Raw genomic sequence first — 15,069 nt, 5'->3', positions numbered from 1 at the left:
TAAGCATTTTAGCGCAAATTTTAGTTACACTGACAGAATGAATCTCTTTACAGCTATAAATAAATGAAAAGAAATAAATTCCGGCAGAACACACCTCACAATGAACGTCAACGTTAACGTGATTAGCATTGAAGCAATGTAGCAAATACAGCTTATTGCCACAACCGAAAGGCGTCATGTTTAAGGAGTGTATGCTGCCCGGGTTCCTCTCGTCTTTTCCAATGAACATGCTGTGTCATCTAGTGGTGCTGCGAAGTCCATGCACAAAGCCTATATTTTCAGACAAGGCTGTTTTAATATATATGTTGCCTGTTTCATTCCGCACAACACCCCCCCCCCCTTTTTTTTCTTTAAATGAAGCATGGTGCATACACAGCTACACATACCCAGTGACCCAAGTAAGTCCGAAGGTTGGTTTCGAACCATGTTCCCTCAGCACAGCATCCCAATGCTGCACCATGACCACTGACTCAAGTTTGTACAAAACGGCCAGAGACACAAGCAAGTAGATAACGCCCTAAAAGTATGTGATGTTTCCAAAGAATGCAAATCGCATTAATAAAGTCCAATTCAAGGTTCTCCTACCTGGCTGGCTGTTCAGGGCTTGGAGGCACCCACACGCGATGTGTCGGCCGCACTCGCATCAATCCGGCTGGATGCAACCCAGAGGGCGAGGCATACGCTCGCTGTGATTTGCTCAGCACCACCACCCGATCACTGACCTGCAACGAAAGAGACAGTCAGAATGGCAAGAACAATGCATCAATGAACCCTGCAACGCTTCTTCTTCATTTTTTTTTTTTTGAGCATTGCAAATAAACTGGCTTAGATGGCAGACAATACTGTCCCATTCTTGACAAGTGCTGCCAGCACAAAATTAAACGTGACACAAAGTGAAGACACAGACACCACAAACACTGGAAAGAACTGTAAATAATGACGTTAGACAGGATATATTAGGTGACAACCTAAATATAAAGGGTTATATGTACCCTGTACAACTCAAACACAATTTGCATAGATGCACCATCCAATTAGGTTCGCTTATCACTGTGACATGAAGCGGTTTTCAATGCTTAAAGCACCTTTTTTTTCTATGAACAGATCAGTCTTTGTGTCATTGGCTTCAGGATGGAACCTCGACGCCTTGGCAAATTTATGGCTGATCCTTACGTCAGCTCTCGGCCAAAGGTAATATTTTAGCTTCAAAAAGCAAGCAAATTCTCCAATTAGCCTACCCCTTACATTAACAGAGCAAAGTCATTAAGCCGTGAGTGCACACCAGCTGGCTCGGTTCTCTTTCAGAAGTGAATGGAAGGTGCACTGCGTCTTTATGGGCAGAACATGTTCTTATTCTTGAGTTGTCCCTGACTGTAGTGGTTTATTGAACTTGTTGCCGTTCATGTTCCATTCATTCATTCACGTTACGTGCTCAAAAATATAACAGGACAAAGAGGCGTATTTTTTCTTTACGTCCACAGAAAAGATTATTAATGAGCATGAAATGAAGACAACGGCAAGGTTAGAAACACATAGACAAGACAAATGCTCACTTCCATTTGTTTTCGAATTTGCTTCTAACCATGTCTTCATCTTCATTTTGTGCTAATTAATCTTTTCTACGAATATGAACCAACTAGCCCAACAAGAAGCAATCTTATGTTAACTTCCTGTCCTGTTTAATTTTGTGCTGTGCGCTTCTTCCTCATTTTGCACTTGTGGTGTCTGCATCTTGTTTTTGTGTCCAATTTAATTTTGTGCTGAGAACATGAGTGAAAGACGCAGTATATCCTGTGTAACAGCGTTACAGTAGTGTCGCAAATATGTCAACCTAACATTATCCCTGTACTGGCAACAGGAAAGCCTACAATTTCAACCGAAAGACTACCTGCTCTTTCGTTTAGCTTCCCGAAGTCCCTGCCAGCTTTCGTGCACATTCCTGCACTCTTTTAAACACGATGGTCATTGGCTCGATTTCACTTGATGTCACGATTCAAGCAACATAGAGGAACAGTCACTAGGCATCTAGGATTGCTGCACGTTCCTGACCTTGCATGCAGGATGGAATGAGAGCTGCGGCGCCGCGTGCTCCTTGTTTGTCACCGTCACTTCCTTCCAGCTCCATGGCTTTTCAGGGTTGTCAAAAATTTCCAACAGCCAGACATCATTCAAAAGCTGTGAGTGGGGAAGATGCGAAGCAAGAAAAGTGATGTATGCAATCCAAATAAATTCTAATGCAGCAACAAATGATGTGTGGAAATGAAAGTTACTTTGGGCTATAGCACATACATATACACTAGCACATCAAAAATACAGGCTGGTAAACATAGCAGTACTTCTTTTTTTCTAGAGTAACCATGAGAAGAAAGACACCGTGCACAATGTAAGACAGTATCTAGATTTATTTTGTTTATTTAAATTTATTTATTATGTACTTACTGAGTAACATTCTAGCAGTTCAATTCAAAGAGCTGGCTCTGCAATAGATTTTCATGCAAAACAAACGCCCTAAGTTATTGTTTCAGGTAATAATGCCCACAAGTAACCATCACTCATCACTATCGGAAGTATCGTATCACAAACCATCAAAAGTAAGTACCACAAGCGGACTACTTCAGGAAAACAATGTGCTCCTATGCAATGAATAGCAACACATTATTTTTTTAAAACAATGTGCCCATCACAAGCACAGCATCGCATACATACCATGTTAGGGCCACCACAGCCTCCAACAACAAGAATGTGTTTTTCATCCAGGGGAATCTGAAACAACAAATTCCAAACACCAGTTACATTTACAGATGCAAAGCCGTTTGCTTCTGTAGCCTCTACTATGGTATAGAACAACCAAGCTTTAAATAAAAGAGCAATTCTTTTACAAACCATTAATTATGCACAAAGGAAGGCTGAAAGTTTCCAAGACAAAGGCCTTTCCCAACAATCTTCAGATACCCTTGACTTGTGTCAGCCTACTTCATCTTATGCCTGCACATTTCTGGACTATCACGCTTCAGGTGGTGAAATAAAGAAAAGTGGAAGTTTGGTAACACATACAAAACATGTGTTACTGGTGCCAAGAACAGAATGTGGCACCCATTAAAACAAAACATAAACACAAGGCATTCCAAGAAAACTAACATGAAAGCTCTGGAAATATGAAACAGATTTATACAGCCTGCCAAAAAAGCATGCCATGTGGCTCCTTTCTGTTGTCAACAGCTAAGGGCATCTGAACCAAACATGCGGTCACAAGCTCGCAACACTGCTGCAATCACTTCTGCTTAGCCCGCAGTCACTATGTTTATTTGAAGGCCTCACACTCACTCCTTCTTATCACCAATAATGCAACTCAATAAACTTCAACAGCCAACACAGAAGCCATAATTTCATATGAACAGCTGTGAGTGGACATGAAACATTAAGTACTTTAGAGTACATGCCCCTAACAAATGTGGGATGCATTAAAAAAAAAAAGGAACAACACTAACTTGTGAATGGCCATAACGTGGCCAGGGCTTTGGTGTAGTTGTCCTCTGCTTGCTCCACACATAACTCTGTAGATCTAGGACCCAGATGTCGTTGGAACTGCAAGCACATCCACAGGACAGGTCACAGCGCTCGCCCAGACATTGTCAATGCTACGATTTTCCCCAAGACAAGGCAAGTGTCTGACAAGCTAACACAGCACAGGGGTTTCTTTTAATCTGCATCGCCTTCGTCCTTAAATAAAATACAGAGCAGCCTGACTGCACAACACATCTATTTAATCTTAGCCACTTGAAATAATGGGCACTGCAATTCACAAATGCAAGCAGAAGCCGAATAGACGTATGTCGACTGGCAAAAAGTAGTGTCATTCAAAAAAAAAAAATTCTTAAGTACTAAAAAAAAGCAGTTGCTGGCCCAACAACAGCAACAACAGGGATGACAATGGTGGCAGAACAATAATAGTACAACAACAATGCCGGCAATGGAAGCATGATGACCTCCATATTGCAGAACCAGATTTAAGTTTAGAAGTAGAGACAAATAGAGTGGACTTTACTGGCAACTACTTCTGCCAAGAAAGAGTGAAGACGATAAACACGATAACTGCAACAAACGCCACAAAAGTTGGATGAAGTGCCCTTAACAGCCATCACTGTAAGGCTGACATTGAAGCAAGCTACTAATTCGAGCCAGTTATCTTTACAGCCTACACTAAAAACCTCCTGCGTAGGCCGAAGACAGTAGGAGAAAAGAATGGCATCCGTATAAGCCACGACTGGAAGAACGCAACAGTGCGAACAAAGTCGTTTGAGCCAGTGCCCTCAGATTCTGCATGCACACTTAAAGACTCTGCCAGTAAGCAATGACATTTAGCTATCCCACTTCAGGCAAAGAGTGCAACATTGATGTCAAAAAAATTTCCACCCCAACTTTAAAAAATATACATATAGTATAAAAAAACTGTACAAAGCCGAAAAAGACTGGGCATACAGCAAAACCTTGTTAATTCAACCCTATAATTCGGGAAGCAAGATAATTTGGCCTTATCATTTGGAGACGGCATGCACATTCAGACGTATTCAGTCGCACACAGGTTCATTCAGACAACCCTTGGAGCCCGGCGAGTGCAGAACGTGAAAAGCAAAAGCGACCAATTGAAACAAAGTGGCTGAGTCCACATCACCACAGTCATCAGCGGAAAGCATAGGGGAAAGACAGAAATGCTGAACACTTCGTGTCCATTTGTGTATTTATCCATTTGCCATCTCACATGAAACTGCGATGGCCACATGACTCCAAAACTGCGTAGTTGCCATCACTTATTGCTGCAATAACGATCACAGTTTCGTCTGCAGTGGTAGCGGCAAAGAGTAGTTTCGTTTTAACTCAATGCACGAGTTGGCCGCATGCCTTCAGATCTGTGCAGTCACCATGCATGATCACGTCAATGGCGACCGCATTTTTTTTTAACAGCGGTTGGGGTGAGCAGTTCTGTTTTGGCTCAGTGCAACGTGCGCACGTCAGAAAGACTGCGGAAGCTGGATTCTACCACGACCCGCACACTGGCACCAAACCCGCGGCTACATCGAAGTGGACGATAATCTGTTGCTGACCAGCTCAAGAGTAAAAAAATAATTAGAATGTGCACACGGTACTGAAAAGCATGTCTACTCAGATGAAGAACTGGATGTTCTGCCGTGGCCAAATGGGCTGCACTGTGAAGGAAATTGCGAGGCTCTCACCACTGTGAGGACTAACAAGTGACGAGATGACGAGGATTGCCACTTCACTGATTTTGCACGAAGTAGAAACAAGGGTAATAATAATAATATTTGGGGTTTTACGCGCCAAAACCACTTTCTGATTATGAGGCACGCCGTAGTGGAGGACTCCGGAAATTTTGACCACCTGGGGTTCTTTAACGTGCACCTAAATCTAAGCACACGGGTGTTTTCGCATTTCGCCTTTATCGAAATGCGGCCGCCCTGGCCGGGTAGAAACAAGGGTCATGAATTTATTCAGTAAATAAAGACAGATTGACGTAGCAAGCATTTATTTATCATTTTCTTGATGCCCTATATAATTTGAAATTCCGTTGATTCAGCCATTTCTTTCGGACCCGTGAAATCCGAATTAGCAAGGTTTTACTGTAGTTCAGGTTGAAGGCCTCATTAACACAGCCATTTTCCGTCCTGTTTTGCCACCATGACAGTGCCGGTTCCTGCCAAGAGAGACGGCTTTCTGTGACAGTTGCTCCTCAGGCTGACTGACTGACACTAAGCTCTTCACTTGGCATGGCATTGAAGCCACACCCCAACCTAGAACCAGCCAAGTGCTAACCTTGCAAATCCATGGATGCTCGTGGTCACGAGCAGTCACTATGAGAACGTGCTCCAACTACGTAATTTTTCAATAAAAGAACACATTCAAAGCGGCTAAAGGGAAAATAGAGAGAAGGCTCTTTGTGCCAAGTGATCCTCGGAGCTAGTGGCAGACACTATACATATCAGTTGGCATGGCAACAGAGCGACACCCCAATTTAAAACCAATCATTTCCAAACCGCAAGTCATAGAGTGCTCGTAGTCACCAGCTGTCACCATGAGAATGTGCTGAGCCTACACAATTTACGTGACTAAAAAAACACATCCGAAGTGCTTAAAGGGAAAATAAAGAGAAATGTTATTTTTATGGTAGATAGGCAGACCACATTCATGCAATTGTGAATGGTTCATTCTTAGTGCGAGGAGAGGTTTGCCAAGTCAGAAATGATGCGGAAGACGAAGGGTTCGTGACACCACTACTCCCACACTCATGCAGTAGCTTCCCGAGATATCGGCAATTTTAAGAGCGCCTCCTCAAAAATTTTTCATTTAGCAATAAAATCAAACGTACATTGCCTTCAACAGGAAGCAAGCAGTCAACTTACATTCACTAAATGGACTCATAATTGAATAATGCATAGAAATCCATAATCAGACTGCCACAGCTTGCCTTGAGGTTTGGTAGAAAAATTGAAAGTCACAAGTTTCGTACTCCCTCCACTAATATTCATCCTTTCTCAGTCAAATAAATTCACCATGGTGCTTTGAAAAAAAAAAACAATCCATCAGTCTAAAACTGAATCATCACTTAGGCTTTCCTTTAACTTGGTTAATTTCATGCCACTTATTAATGGCATTTCATTTTCAAAGTTGAGGTTTGCTCTGTAGTTAGGGAAATCACTGTTCATGAGATTTAATGAGAACTCAAAACTAAGATGACCTCGTTTTGGCCAAATCAAGAATCGGTGCACAAATGCGCCAGTCTCGGTATATATCAGTGAATCAGTCGTTCAGTCTATATGCAGCACCACTGTAGTGAAGTGCACACTGTTCCTGCACTTGCCTGGAGAATGGCCCGACCGGGTTGGCGCAGTGCAGCCCGCCAAAGACCACCATGAGGTGGCCCTGCATGGTGGCCGAGTGGCCCGCCATGGAGGGACAGCCGCCAACCGTGCTCACCTGGGTCCACCGGTTGGCGCTACAGTTGTACACGTGCAGGTGGCGGAAGATGCGCCATGCCTGCACAACAATGCCAATGCTCGCTGTTTCCAGAGGTATGTACAAGTGTGCATAGTTGTAGCCCAGCAACCACAAAGGGTCACTGAAGCCAAAACTCAGTGCCACTATAAACAGCAGTTGCTAATCCCCCTACTAGTATCTTTATTTTAGTCACTATAATTGCTTAGTTGCTATGGTAACCTTACGTGTAGCTCAAAGCCAGGCTGAGAGATAACTTCCAGTTTTGACAGTGGCAGCGAACTTCTCCTTCGTTGACACTTTGCAATTTGTCTTTTCAAACTAGCTTTAAGCAATATATACATATGTACATGGTATAGTTAAAATTTACATTGCAAATTTTAGGTTTTAACGTCTCAAAACTGCACAGCGGATTGTGAGGACCATTGTAAACAAGGGCTCCAGATGAATTTTGACCATCTGGGGCTTTTTAACCTGCACCTAATGCACGGTACACGACCGTTTCTCAATTACTCCTCCATGGGGATGCGACTGCCATGGCTGGGATCGAACCCACAACTTCGAGCTCAATAGTGCAATGCCATGGCCACTGAGCTACCATGACAGGTTGTGTTATAGTTAGCGTACCTGTTACAGTTCACTGAAGTGTAGTAGTCACAATGCTCACAAGATGGGCAAGCATGTTCAAAGACACCCAACTATTAAAAAAAGAACTCCCCTCAAGAATGTGCATTCCCGGTGTACAATAAAAAATAGGCAGCATTAGAGAACACTAATCGCACAGGGCACACACTTTGCAGTGCCTGTAAAGAAGAACAGGGCGCAAACTGCTCAAGACAATAAATAAAATGCTTCATGTTTGACGAGAATTACAGTGCAAGCAGCAGCATCAGTAGGGTCGGTGACACCAGGGGCGCTGGGCCACCATGCCCCCCTGCACATTCTTGTTTCAAGCAACGAAGCCCAACCTTATCCTCATGGCTTGCTTCAGTGTGCAGTTTGTTCTGTAGCTAACGACTCATTATTTTGATTTTTTTGAAATGTACACAGTAACGAGTGCACCACAAAACTCCCAATTCAGCACGACATCACACTGAAAGCACATATTTGCGCATTTGTTTTGTATTACTGGGCAGAAAAACAGGATTGTGCAATCTATTCTTTTTTTTTATATTTCAAACTTGTAATCCAAACTTGTAATTCAAACTTGTCAGAAAACAGAGCAAATAGTTTTCGTCAGGTGAATCTCCACATTAACATTATAAAAATAAATGAGCACATATAACATGAGAAGTGCTAACTTTTAGAGAGAGAGGGAGAAGTATTTAATTAGCAAACAGATTTTTGCCAGCGTGTATACAACTGCTGACATGCTACTCTGTATATGGAGAGGGAAGGGTATTAATGTATTCTAGAGGAGAGTGGAAAGAAAAATAGAGAAAAAATGTAAATGAGAACTGTACGAGTGAACCTGATAATTATATTTACAGGAGACATGGTGGATGAATTCAGGCTTTTCTTTATCATTTAGCAAATCTTTAAAGCTTTTCGAGAAGACAACTTTCTCATAGGTATTGGAACAATAAATCCAAGAGTGACCTCTGTTTTGAAGGGCCGGGCATTGGACCTAAGATGCTAGGTAATGTTAGTGGATTGAGAGAAATTATGTCCATTTGGCACTGAAAAGAATGTTTCTCAGCGTGGCACACAGTCACGTAATATGTGCTCCATCCACTGTCTCCAAGCTGCCACAGTTATCACTGTAGGGACCAGCGGTATGCTCTTTGCAATACGAATAAGTGCTCATGAATGCCATGTTCAGTCAAAGCCGATGGTACAATGTCTCTACAGGCTCACTCACACTAGGCCGACCCAACACCGATTTTGGTCTGCCTGCTGTCAGCGACAGCATTGTTTTCCTTTGTGTTGGCACCTCTGTCACACTGTACCGACGCCGACAATCTGCCGACGTTCCAAGGAGGGCTCGGCGTCGGTACAGTGAGACAGAAGTGCCGACATGAAGGAAAAAATGCGGTCGCCGACAGTCGGCAGATCGAAATCGGTGTCGGGTCGGCCTAGTGTGAGTGAGCCTTAAGTGATAAGGAAGTGGTCGTGGAAATGTTTATCTTACTCCAGGGTCAATCGATCGCAGAAAGTTATCTTGGTGAAGTGGCAGACTTCATAGGCAATCTTTTTCCTCATAGGCACATTTTTTTGCCATTTTCAAAGTGTTAGCTTTTGGAAAAAATATTCTTCTAAAATCTTGGTATTGAAGTCCATTTCGAACAGCTTCATCCAGTTTTTCGTTTCCCGAAATACCGGCATGGCCAGGTATCAAGTGGAAGGTGATACAAGCACCAGCAATTTGACGTGCGCAATATGACAGGCTACAGGTTCTTTGCTACATTGCTGGTGCCTGTTCCACATACATTGCTTTCGAATCCGTGAATATCACCCTGCTTATTGGCAGCTGGTGTGAAAGTACCTACATGCATAAGGGCCATCTTAATGCCATATAGCTGAGCTGGCATAGATGATGTCGTTTGCTCAAGACGAAACAAAATTTGCTGTCCTGTAGAGGGCACAAGAAATCTGCACAATGAGTGACACTGACTTGCGGAGCCATCCGTGAAAATGCGTGTTGCGGCTGCGTATTCTTTTTGCATATATTCTAAAGCAGTCTGATGGATCCCTGTTTGAGGCATTTTCCTTTTTTTGCACTAATCCCAGGGATATGTGGCATGATTTCCAGTGGCGACAGTATCCAGGATGGTGTGTTTCGTAGTGAGAATAATCGGTGACACTTGAGCAGGAACCGAGAGATGTGCTTCTGACAGCCTGCCCAAATCTAGACTTAGCACTGGTCCTAGAAATATTCTTGCATAAATTGTCTCCCACAAACAAGAGAAAACTTGAGGCAGCTTGAAACAAATGCCTTCGAGTATGTCTTGGCCTTCCAAGCGGGTTGTTCCACTTAGGAACGGTAGCAGAAGCTGGATGGCTGCCTCTTGACATGCTGTCTTCGCGCGAGACACTTCAGATTCATCTCAGACTTGCAAAATGTAGAGACATGTAACAATATGTGTTACATGTGTATGCACAGTGTATGCAAAGCAACATGTGGTGCACATTTCATACGTAGTCACATAGGTGTATACAAGAATATATCATCCGCATTTTCTAAGTCAAGTTGAGAGAAGCACCTCAGAAGGAGGAAACTTGAAAGGAGAGGAAAAAGAATACAAGCCAGAAACAGTAGGTGATTATGTAAAGAAAGATAGTCTCAATAGAACGTGTGGTATCTTAAAGCTGCTTTCGTGAGAAAATTAAAGCACAAATTTATGCTAAGTACGCACTACCCACTAGTGCAGGCGGCCCCAGTGGGGAAGTATTTCTACAGCAGTTACAACGAGAGCTAAGCAGGTGTATCTGCAGAACATTTTATGTACCTCTCATGGGCAATGTCTCTAAATGCATATTTCATTTTTACTCCACATTCTAAAGCATCCTAAGTCATTATAGAATGACTTGCTAAAGGCATCCTCTTACACAGTTCTATTCTTTTTCCTTTGCTGTAGTGAGCATACAGCACCACTGTTTTGCTCAGCGAAAGGCACCAGGCGCCTTTTTGCTTCTTTGACCAATAATTCTTTGCCATTTCACCCCACCTTTCTCTTTCACGGTCCAGCTGCACCCCCCTGAGCGCTGCACCTAGGGTAGTCTCCCGGCCCTACCTAGTGACGCCACTGGGTGCAAATTAATATTGTTTAAAAAAAAAAGCTTTCTATTGTCTTCTGCTAAAGCGACAAAATTTGTTTCATGCTTAAGGCCAAATACATGAATGCCCGAGTTTGACGGACGTACCTGATGCAACGGGTATGGAGACGTGTGCGTCCACCCCCCAAAAAGCAGCAGGTTTTCCTTGTACGGCACAAGTGATGCACATGCTTTGGGTGGAGGGTAGGTACCTGAAGAGGAATGAATAACGGCATTCACGACGTGAATGGGACATCAAAGCCAGAACAGTCACTATGCAATGATTACATACAATTGATAATCTGACTGCACATTGATACACTATTGCTACAACGCCATTATGCTACTGAATTTTATCAATACCTTGAGAGGACTGCAGCTACTGGAACAGCAACGAACAGCAGTTGTTGCATTGAAGGTAAACCAAGAACAAACATTACATCAATACGGAATAGCTGGAATTCTTTTAAAGCCAAGTTTGGAGTTCTTTGAAAAGAAAAAGGGGTGGTCATTAGTGAACAACATAAAAGCCAAACACCTTTCTTTCAACTTTACGCCAAAGCCATGGCACCCAATAATGTAAATGCAACACACCAGATTTCACTTACAGCATTTCCTTCCTACAATTCAGTGTAGGAATCGTTCCCAAATATTTCCAAGCTTGTCCTTTGCTTACTTCGTGCTGCGCTAGTACAGTGCTACAAACACTGCTAAGCGAGTTTCGAAACTTCATCTGTTTAAAGGATCAGTCACACTGTGCGTACATCTTCATGCAGCCAACTGAAGCTTTATTATATTTTGTACTCTATATAAACAAAAGAGAGCAAGTGATATTAGCAGAGGTTTGCTTACAGCTGATAAATGCGGTTCCTCAAATCCAAAACCTGACAAAAGCTTACGCAGATAATGTGATGTTTAATAAGTCTTTACGTGGCATGGTAAGTGGTTAGCAGACAGACGGTACGGCCAAAGTGTGATGGTGTTTATTGGATGACAGAGTGAACAAGCTTCAGTTGAAATGTAATGAAAAAGAAATAAAAAGCTATTGCAGGGTGTATGTGTAAGTTTTTTCATAGCTACTGTGATCTATAACCTCTCTATTCTTTTTTTTTTTCAATGGTGAGCCCCATAGAGCAAAGTAAGTGAAGACATAATAAAGAAAGGACGATGAGACACAATTTCATCCTTATGTCACATCTTACAGCACAAGCAATTTCTCACCCATTGTGAGTGGCCGAATCCACCTTCGGGTGGCAAGGTCAAGGCGCCAAAGGTCGTTGAACGTCGTATTCGCTGTCGTGCAACCACCGAAAACGTACATCGAGTCCCCAAGCACACAGGCACTGTGGGAGTAGCGCTTTGAAATGGTGGGCCCCGACTCTGTTGGCTTTTGGCACCAGACAACATTTTGAAGCGACACAGAATTTAGGAAGTCCCTGCGTAGCTTACGTTCTGCAGCTGAAAAGACAGGTTGGTGCGGGAAGGTGACGAACGGGAAGGTGTAAAAGCGTGGCAGTACAGGTTGCAAACTAGAACTCGCACCCCGAAGACCTCATTTCTAATAGCTCCGTAAACAGCAACGTTTTTTGAAATTATAAGTCACATTTATTGGTTATCCCAAAGTGAGACCATGTAGTGAGATTTCACGCTCAACAAATCGAAAAGGCAAACCATTCCTGACAACAGCGATTGCAAGAAAACAAACGTTCTTGCTAGTTTCTCAGATGCAGCATCACATTGGCAATCAAGTATGTTACCGCGAAATAAAATGAATCCGCACGCACGACCCGTCCGGCTTATACATTCAAATGCATCTGCCTCAGTTCATTGAAAGTTATTTAGATGTATTCACTGATATTGTTTCATGAGAAAACTGTGGCGAGTAAAAGAAGCGACGTTTTCCTGTCAAGCAAAGTGGCGAACCGTAAAGAGTCTCAAGACCGCCGCAGTCAAGACTAAAAACAGTTAACAAATAGTCGTAACACTGAGTTAGCGAATATAAATTCAAGCGGCCGGCGAGAAAGGTACTTCCGTGAAAGTAAAAACGCTGATAATCGCTCGATGAAATGGAAACCAAAAACATAGCGGACCTACCTTTAGCGTGAGCGTACCAAGCTTTGTTGACTAGTCTGCACGACTTGAAGTCTCTGTATGGCGAAAGGTAGCAGAATATATACTCTAACACAACGTCCGGGAGGTCTTCTATGCATGACGTGCTCATTTTGTGGCTTAGAAGCTACGAATTTTAATTATCCGATTGTGCACCATCGCGAAAGCTGCGGAGATTTAGCTTCGCCTCACGGATGGAGGGGTGAAGAACGATGGAGAGCATTGGGGAGGGAAGTACTGTATAATAGGCATGGATAGACAATGACTTGAGGCTAATGCTGAAAGCCCACATAGAGAGAAAAGAAACAGCTAGGTTGCTAGAAGCGAGTAGCATTTCATTTGTGGTCGGCACCACCAATATATCATAATTTCACATATTTCAAAAAATCTGTGTTGAAAAGAAAACAAAAGTTTCTTTCAGCAACACTGAAACTAGTAAGCGCCTTAGCGGGCATACAAAAGGTATCCTCGAATTGGCTGCACTTTCTGCACTAGTTCAGGGCTGGTTCAGGGGGTGTAGCACTCTAGTTCTCGATTTGCCAGTGCAGCCACAGAACACCTAGTGCAGCTAGCGCCAACTGCACTTCGGCACTTGATTTGACGTCGTGCTGCACGAGTTCATGTACACTTCGGCACTAGACTCTCCGCAAGTTCTTTTCTCGTGCACGTAGTGCAAGGCTTTTGATAGCAGACGACATATGCGGCTCCGTGGCCGTGCGGGTTTTGGTAGACGGCATCGACGGCGCCTGCTATTAGTAACGCAGCACGGACGCCAGTTTTCTTCAGGACGTGTACGCAGCATCATGTTAAGGGCGCTTTCCGGGTTCAACTGCTGCTAAGTGCACTGAAGGTCGGGATTTTCCCTCAGGTTACAGTCGTTTGTATTAATTTTCACGAGCCTACCGCTACCTCAATTTAAGTTTGCGCGAAACCACATCGGTCAGTCGTTTGAAACGTTGTGCCATATATGATTCAGAAAGGTGTGGAAACCACGCTTGGTCATGCTTTCTGAATAATGACACACCAACAAAAGAAAAGCCACAGCCGCCCAGTCGCAGCAGACGAAGGCCTGTACGTTTCTGCACTTTTGTCCTCGATTTGACCGCTGCACCGAAAGCGCTAGTGTCACGCTACACTCACACTTCAAGAACTGGCGCTGCACTGGCGCGACACTTTTCTGAACTAGTGCAAAAGGTGCAGCCAAATCGAGGAGACCTATTAGCTACGCACGAGACGTCATAGAAAAAAGGAGACGTGGCGTAGGTAGGCCGTCTGGCGTCCTTGGCCCATAGGTAATCTGTCACCCACCCCCCCTCCCCCCACACGGGTGTAGCCAGGAAGACGAGGATATCAAAAATTTCCGCGCAGGGGAGGGGGGATGCTATTTCAGCGCCAGCACAGCCACCGTGGATACCGCGCATGTACCTCCCCTTCCCCACCCCCTTCGCTTTCGTTCCCACAGATCGCGAATGTAGCAGGTATACACGTTGTTTTATTTTCTGCACCAATAGGCAAGGTGCTGCACTGATAAGTTGTGATAAGCTTATTTGCACATCTGCTGCCAGACTGTAAGGTTTGGCAGCTGATGTGGCATCGAGAAAAATATGGCTCACAAGTAACAAAATTATCTTAATGAAGTTTTATTTAGCGATTTTAGACACAATATTTCATTTACGAAATTGAAGCCCGACAGTCATATGTTGTCCAACAACAACTTCACAAAAATCGTCTTAGGTACTATGGTGTGTAATTTTGGCTGTGGGCTGCACTGAACCCAAACGAAAATTAAATAGCGTGTCAGAGATGCCGACATCGCCACCCTATTAGAAAACACCACCTGCTTCCCTGCTGTGCAGGCGCCAATGCTATGACAATTGCGAGTTCTCTTCATTCTGATCCATAAAGCCTCTTTTATTTGCTGCTATTGGCAGATGCGATTATATGAGCTGTGGTACAGCCACGAGGTTGAGAACGAAACAGAGCACGCTTTGCATAGATTCCTGGCGTCACCATGCAAAAAAAAAGACAATGAGAAGGCCGCGATGAAGCCCGTGCTAACGAAAGCTTGCGCTAGTGTTGGTCTGCACTCGCAATGGAGGTGGATAGAGAGATCGACGTCACTCATGCACTACTTCACATTTCTTCCGGTATACTGCCATACCCGGCCGCTCGCAGTGCCAGAGTACTGCAGGCTTT

The 15,069-nt window shown here is 43.7% G+C and overlaps 1 protein-coding gene across 1 annotated transcript in view; it reads right to left on the bottom strand.

Moving 5' to 3' along the window:
• The window catches only part of Fbxo42 (F-box protein 42), a 30,645-nt gene extending 17,447 nt beyond the window's left edge, over positions 1 to 13,198 (bottom strand). The window contains exons 1-8 of the mRNA XM_075684873.1: positions 12,859 to 13,198; positions 11,986 to 12,222; positions 10,873 to 10,976; positions 6,875 to 7,050; positions 3,489 to 3,585; positions 2,707 to 2,763; positions 2,050 to 2,175; positions 586 to 722 (exon numbers count right to left, since the gene is read on the bottom strand). Of these exons, the coding sequence (XP_075540988.1) occupies positions 586 to 722; positions 2,050 to 2,175; positions 2,707 to 2,763; positions 3,489 to 3,585; positions 6,875 to 7,050; positions 10,873 to 10,976; positions 11,986 to 12,222; positions 12,859 to 12,985 (1,061 nt within the window). The 5' untranslated portion in view covers positions 12,986 to 13,198. The remainder of the gene's footprint in view (positions 1 to 585; positions 723 to 2,049; positions 2,176 to 2,706; positions 2,764 to 3,488; positions 3,586 to 6,874; positions 7,051 to 10,872; positions 10,977 to 11,985; positions 12,223 to 12,858) is intronic.
• Between the last annotated feature and the right edge of the window lie 1,871 nt (positions 13,199 to 15,069).

This window comes from Dermacentor variabilis, chromosome 3 (genome assembly GCF_050947875.1).
Source record: "Dermacentor variabilis isolate Ectoservices chromosome 3, ASM5094787v1, whole genome shotgun sequence".
NCBI lineage: Eukaryota > Metazoa > Arthropoda > Arachnida > Ixodida > Ixodidae > Dermacentor > Dermacentor variabilis.
Note: the sequence above shows the minus strand (reverse complement) of the source record. Positions and strands in the feature narration are given on the sequence as shown.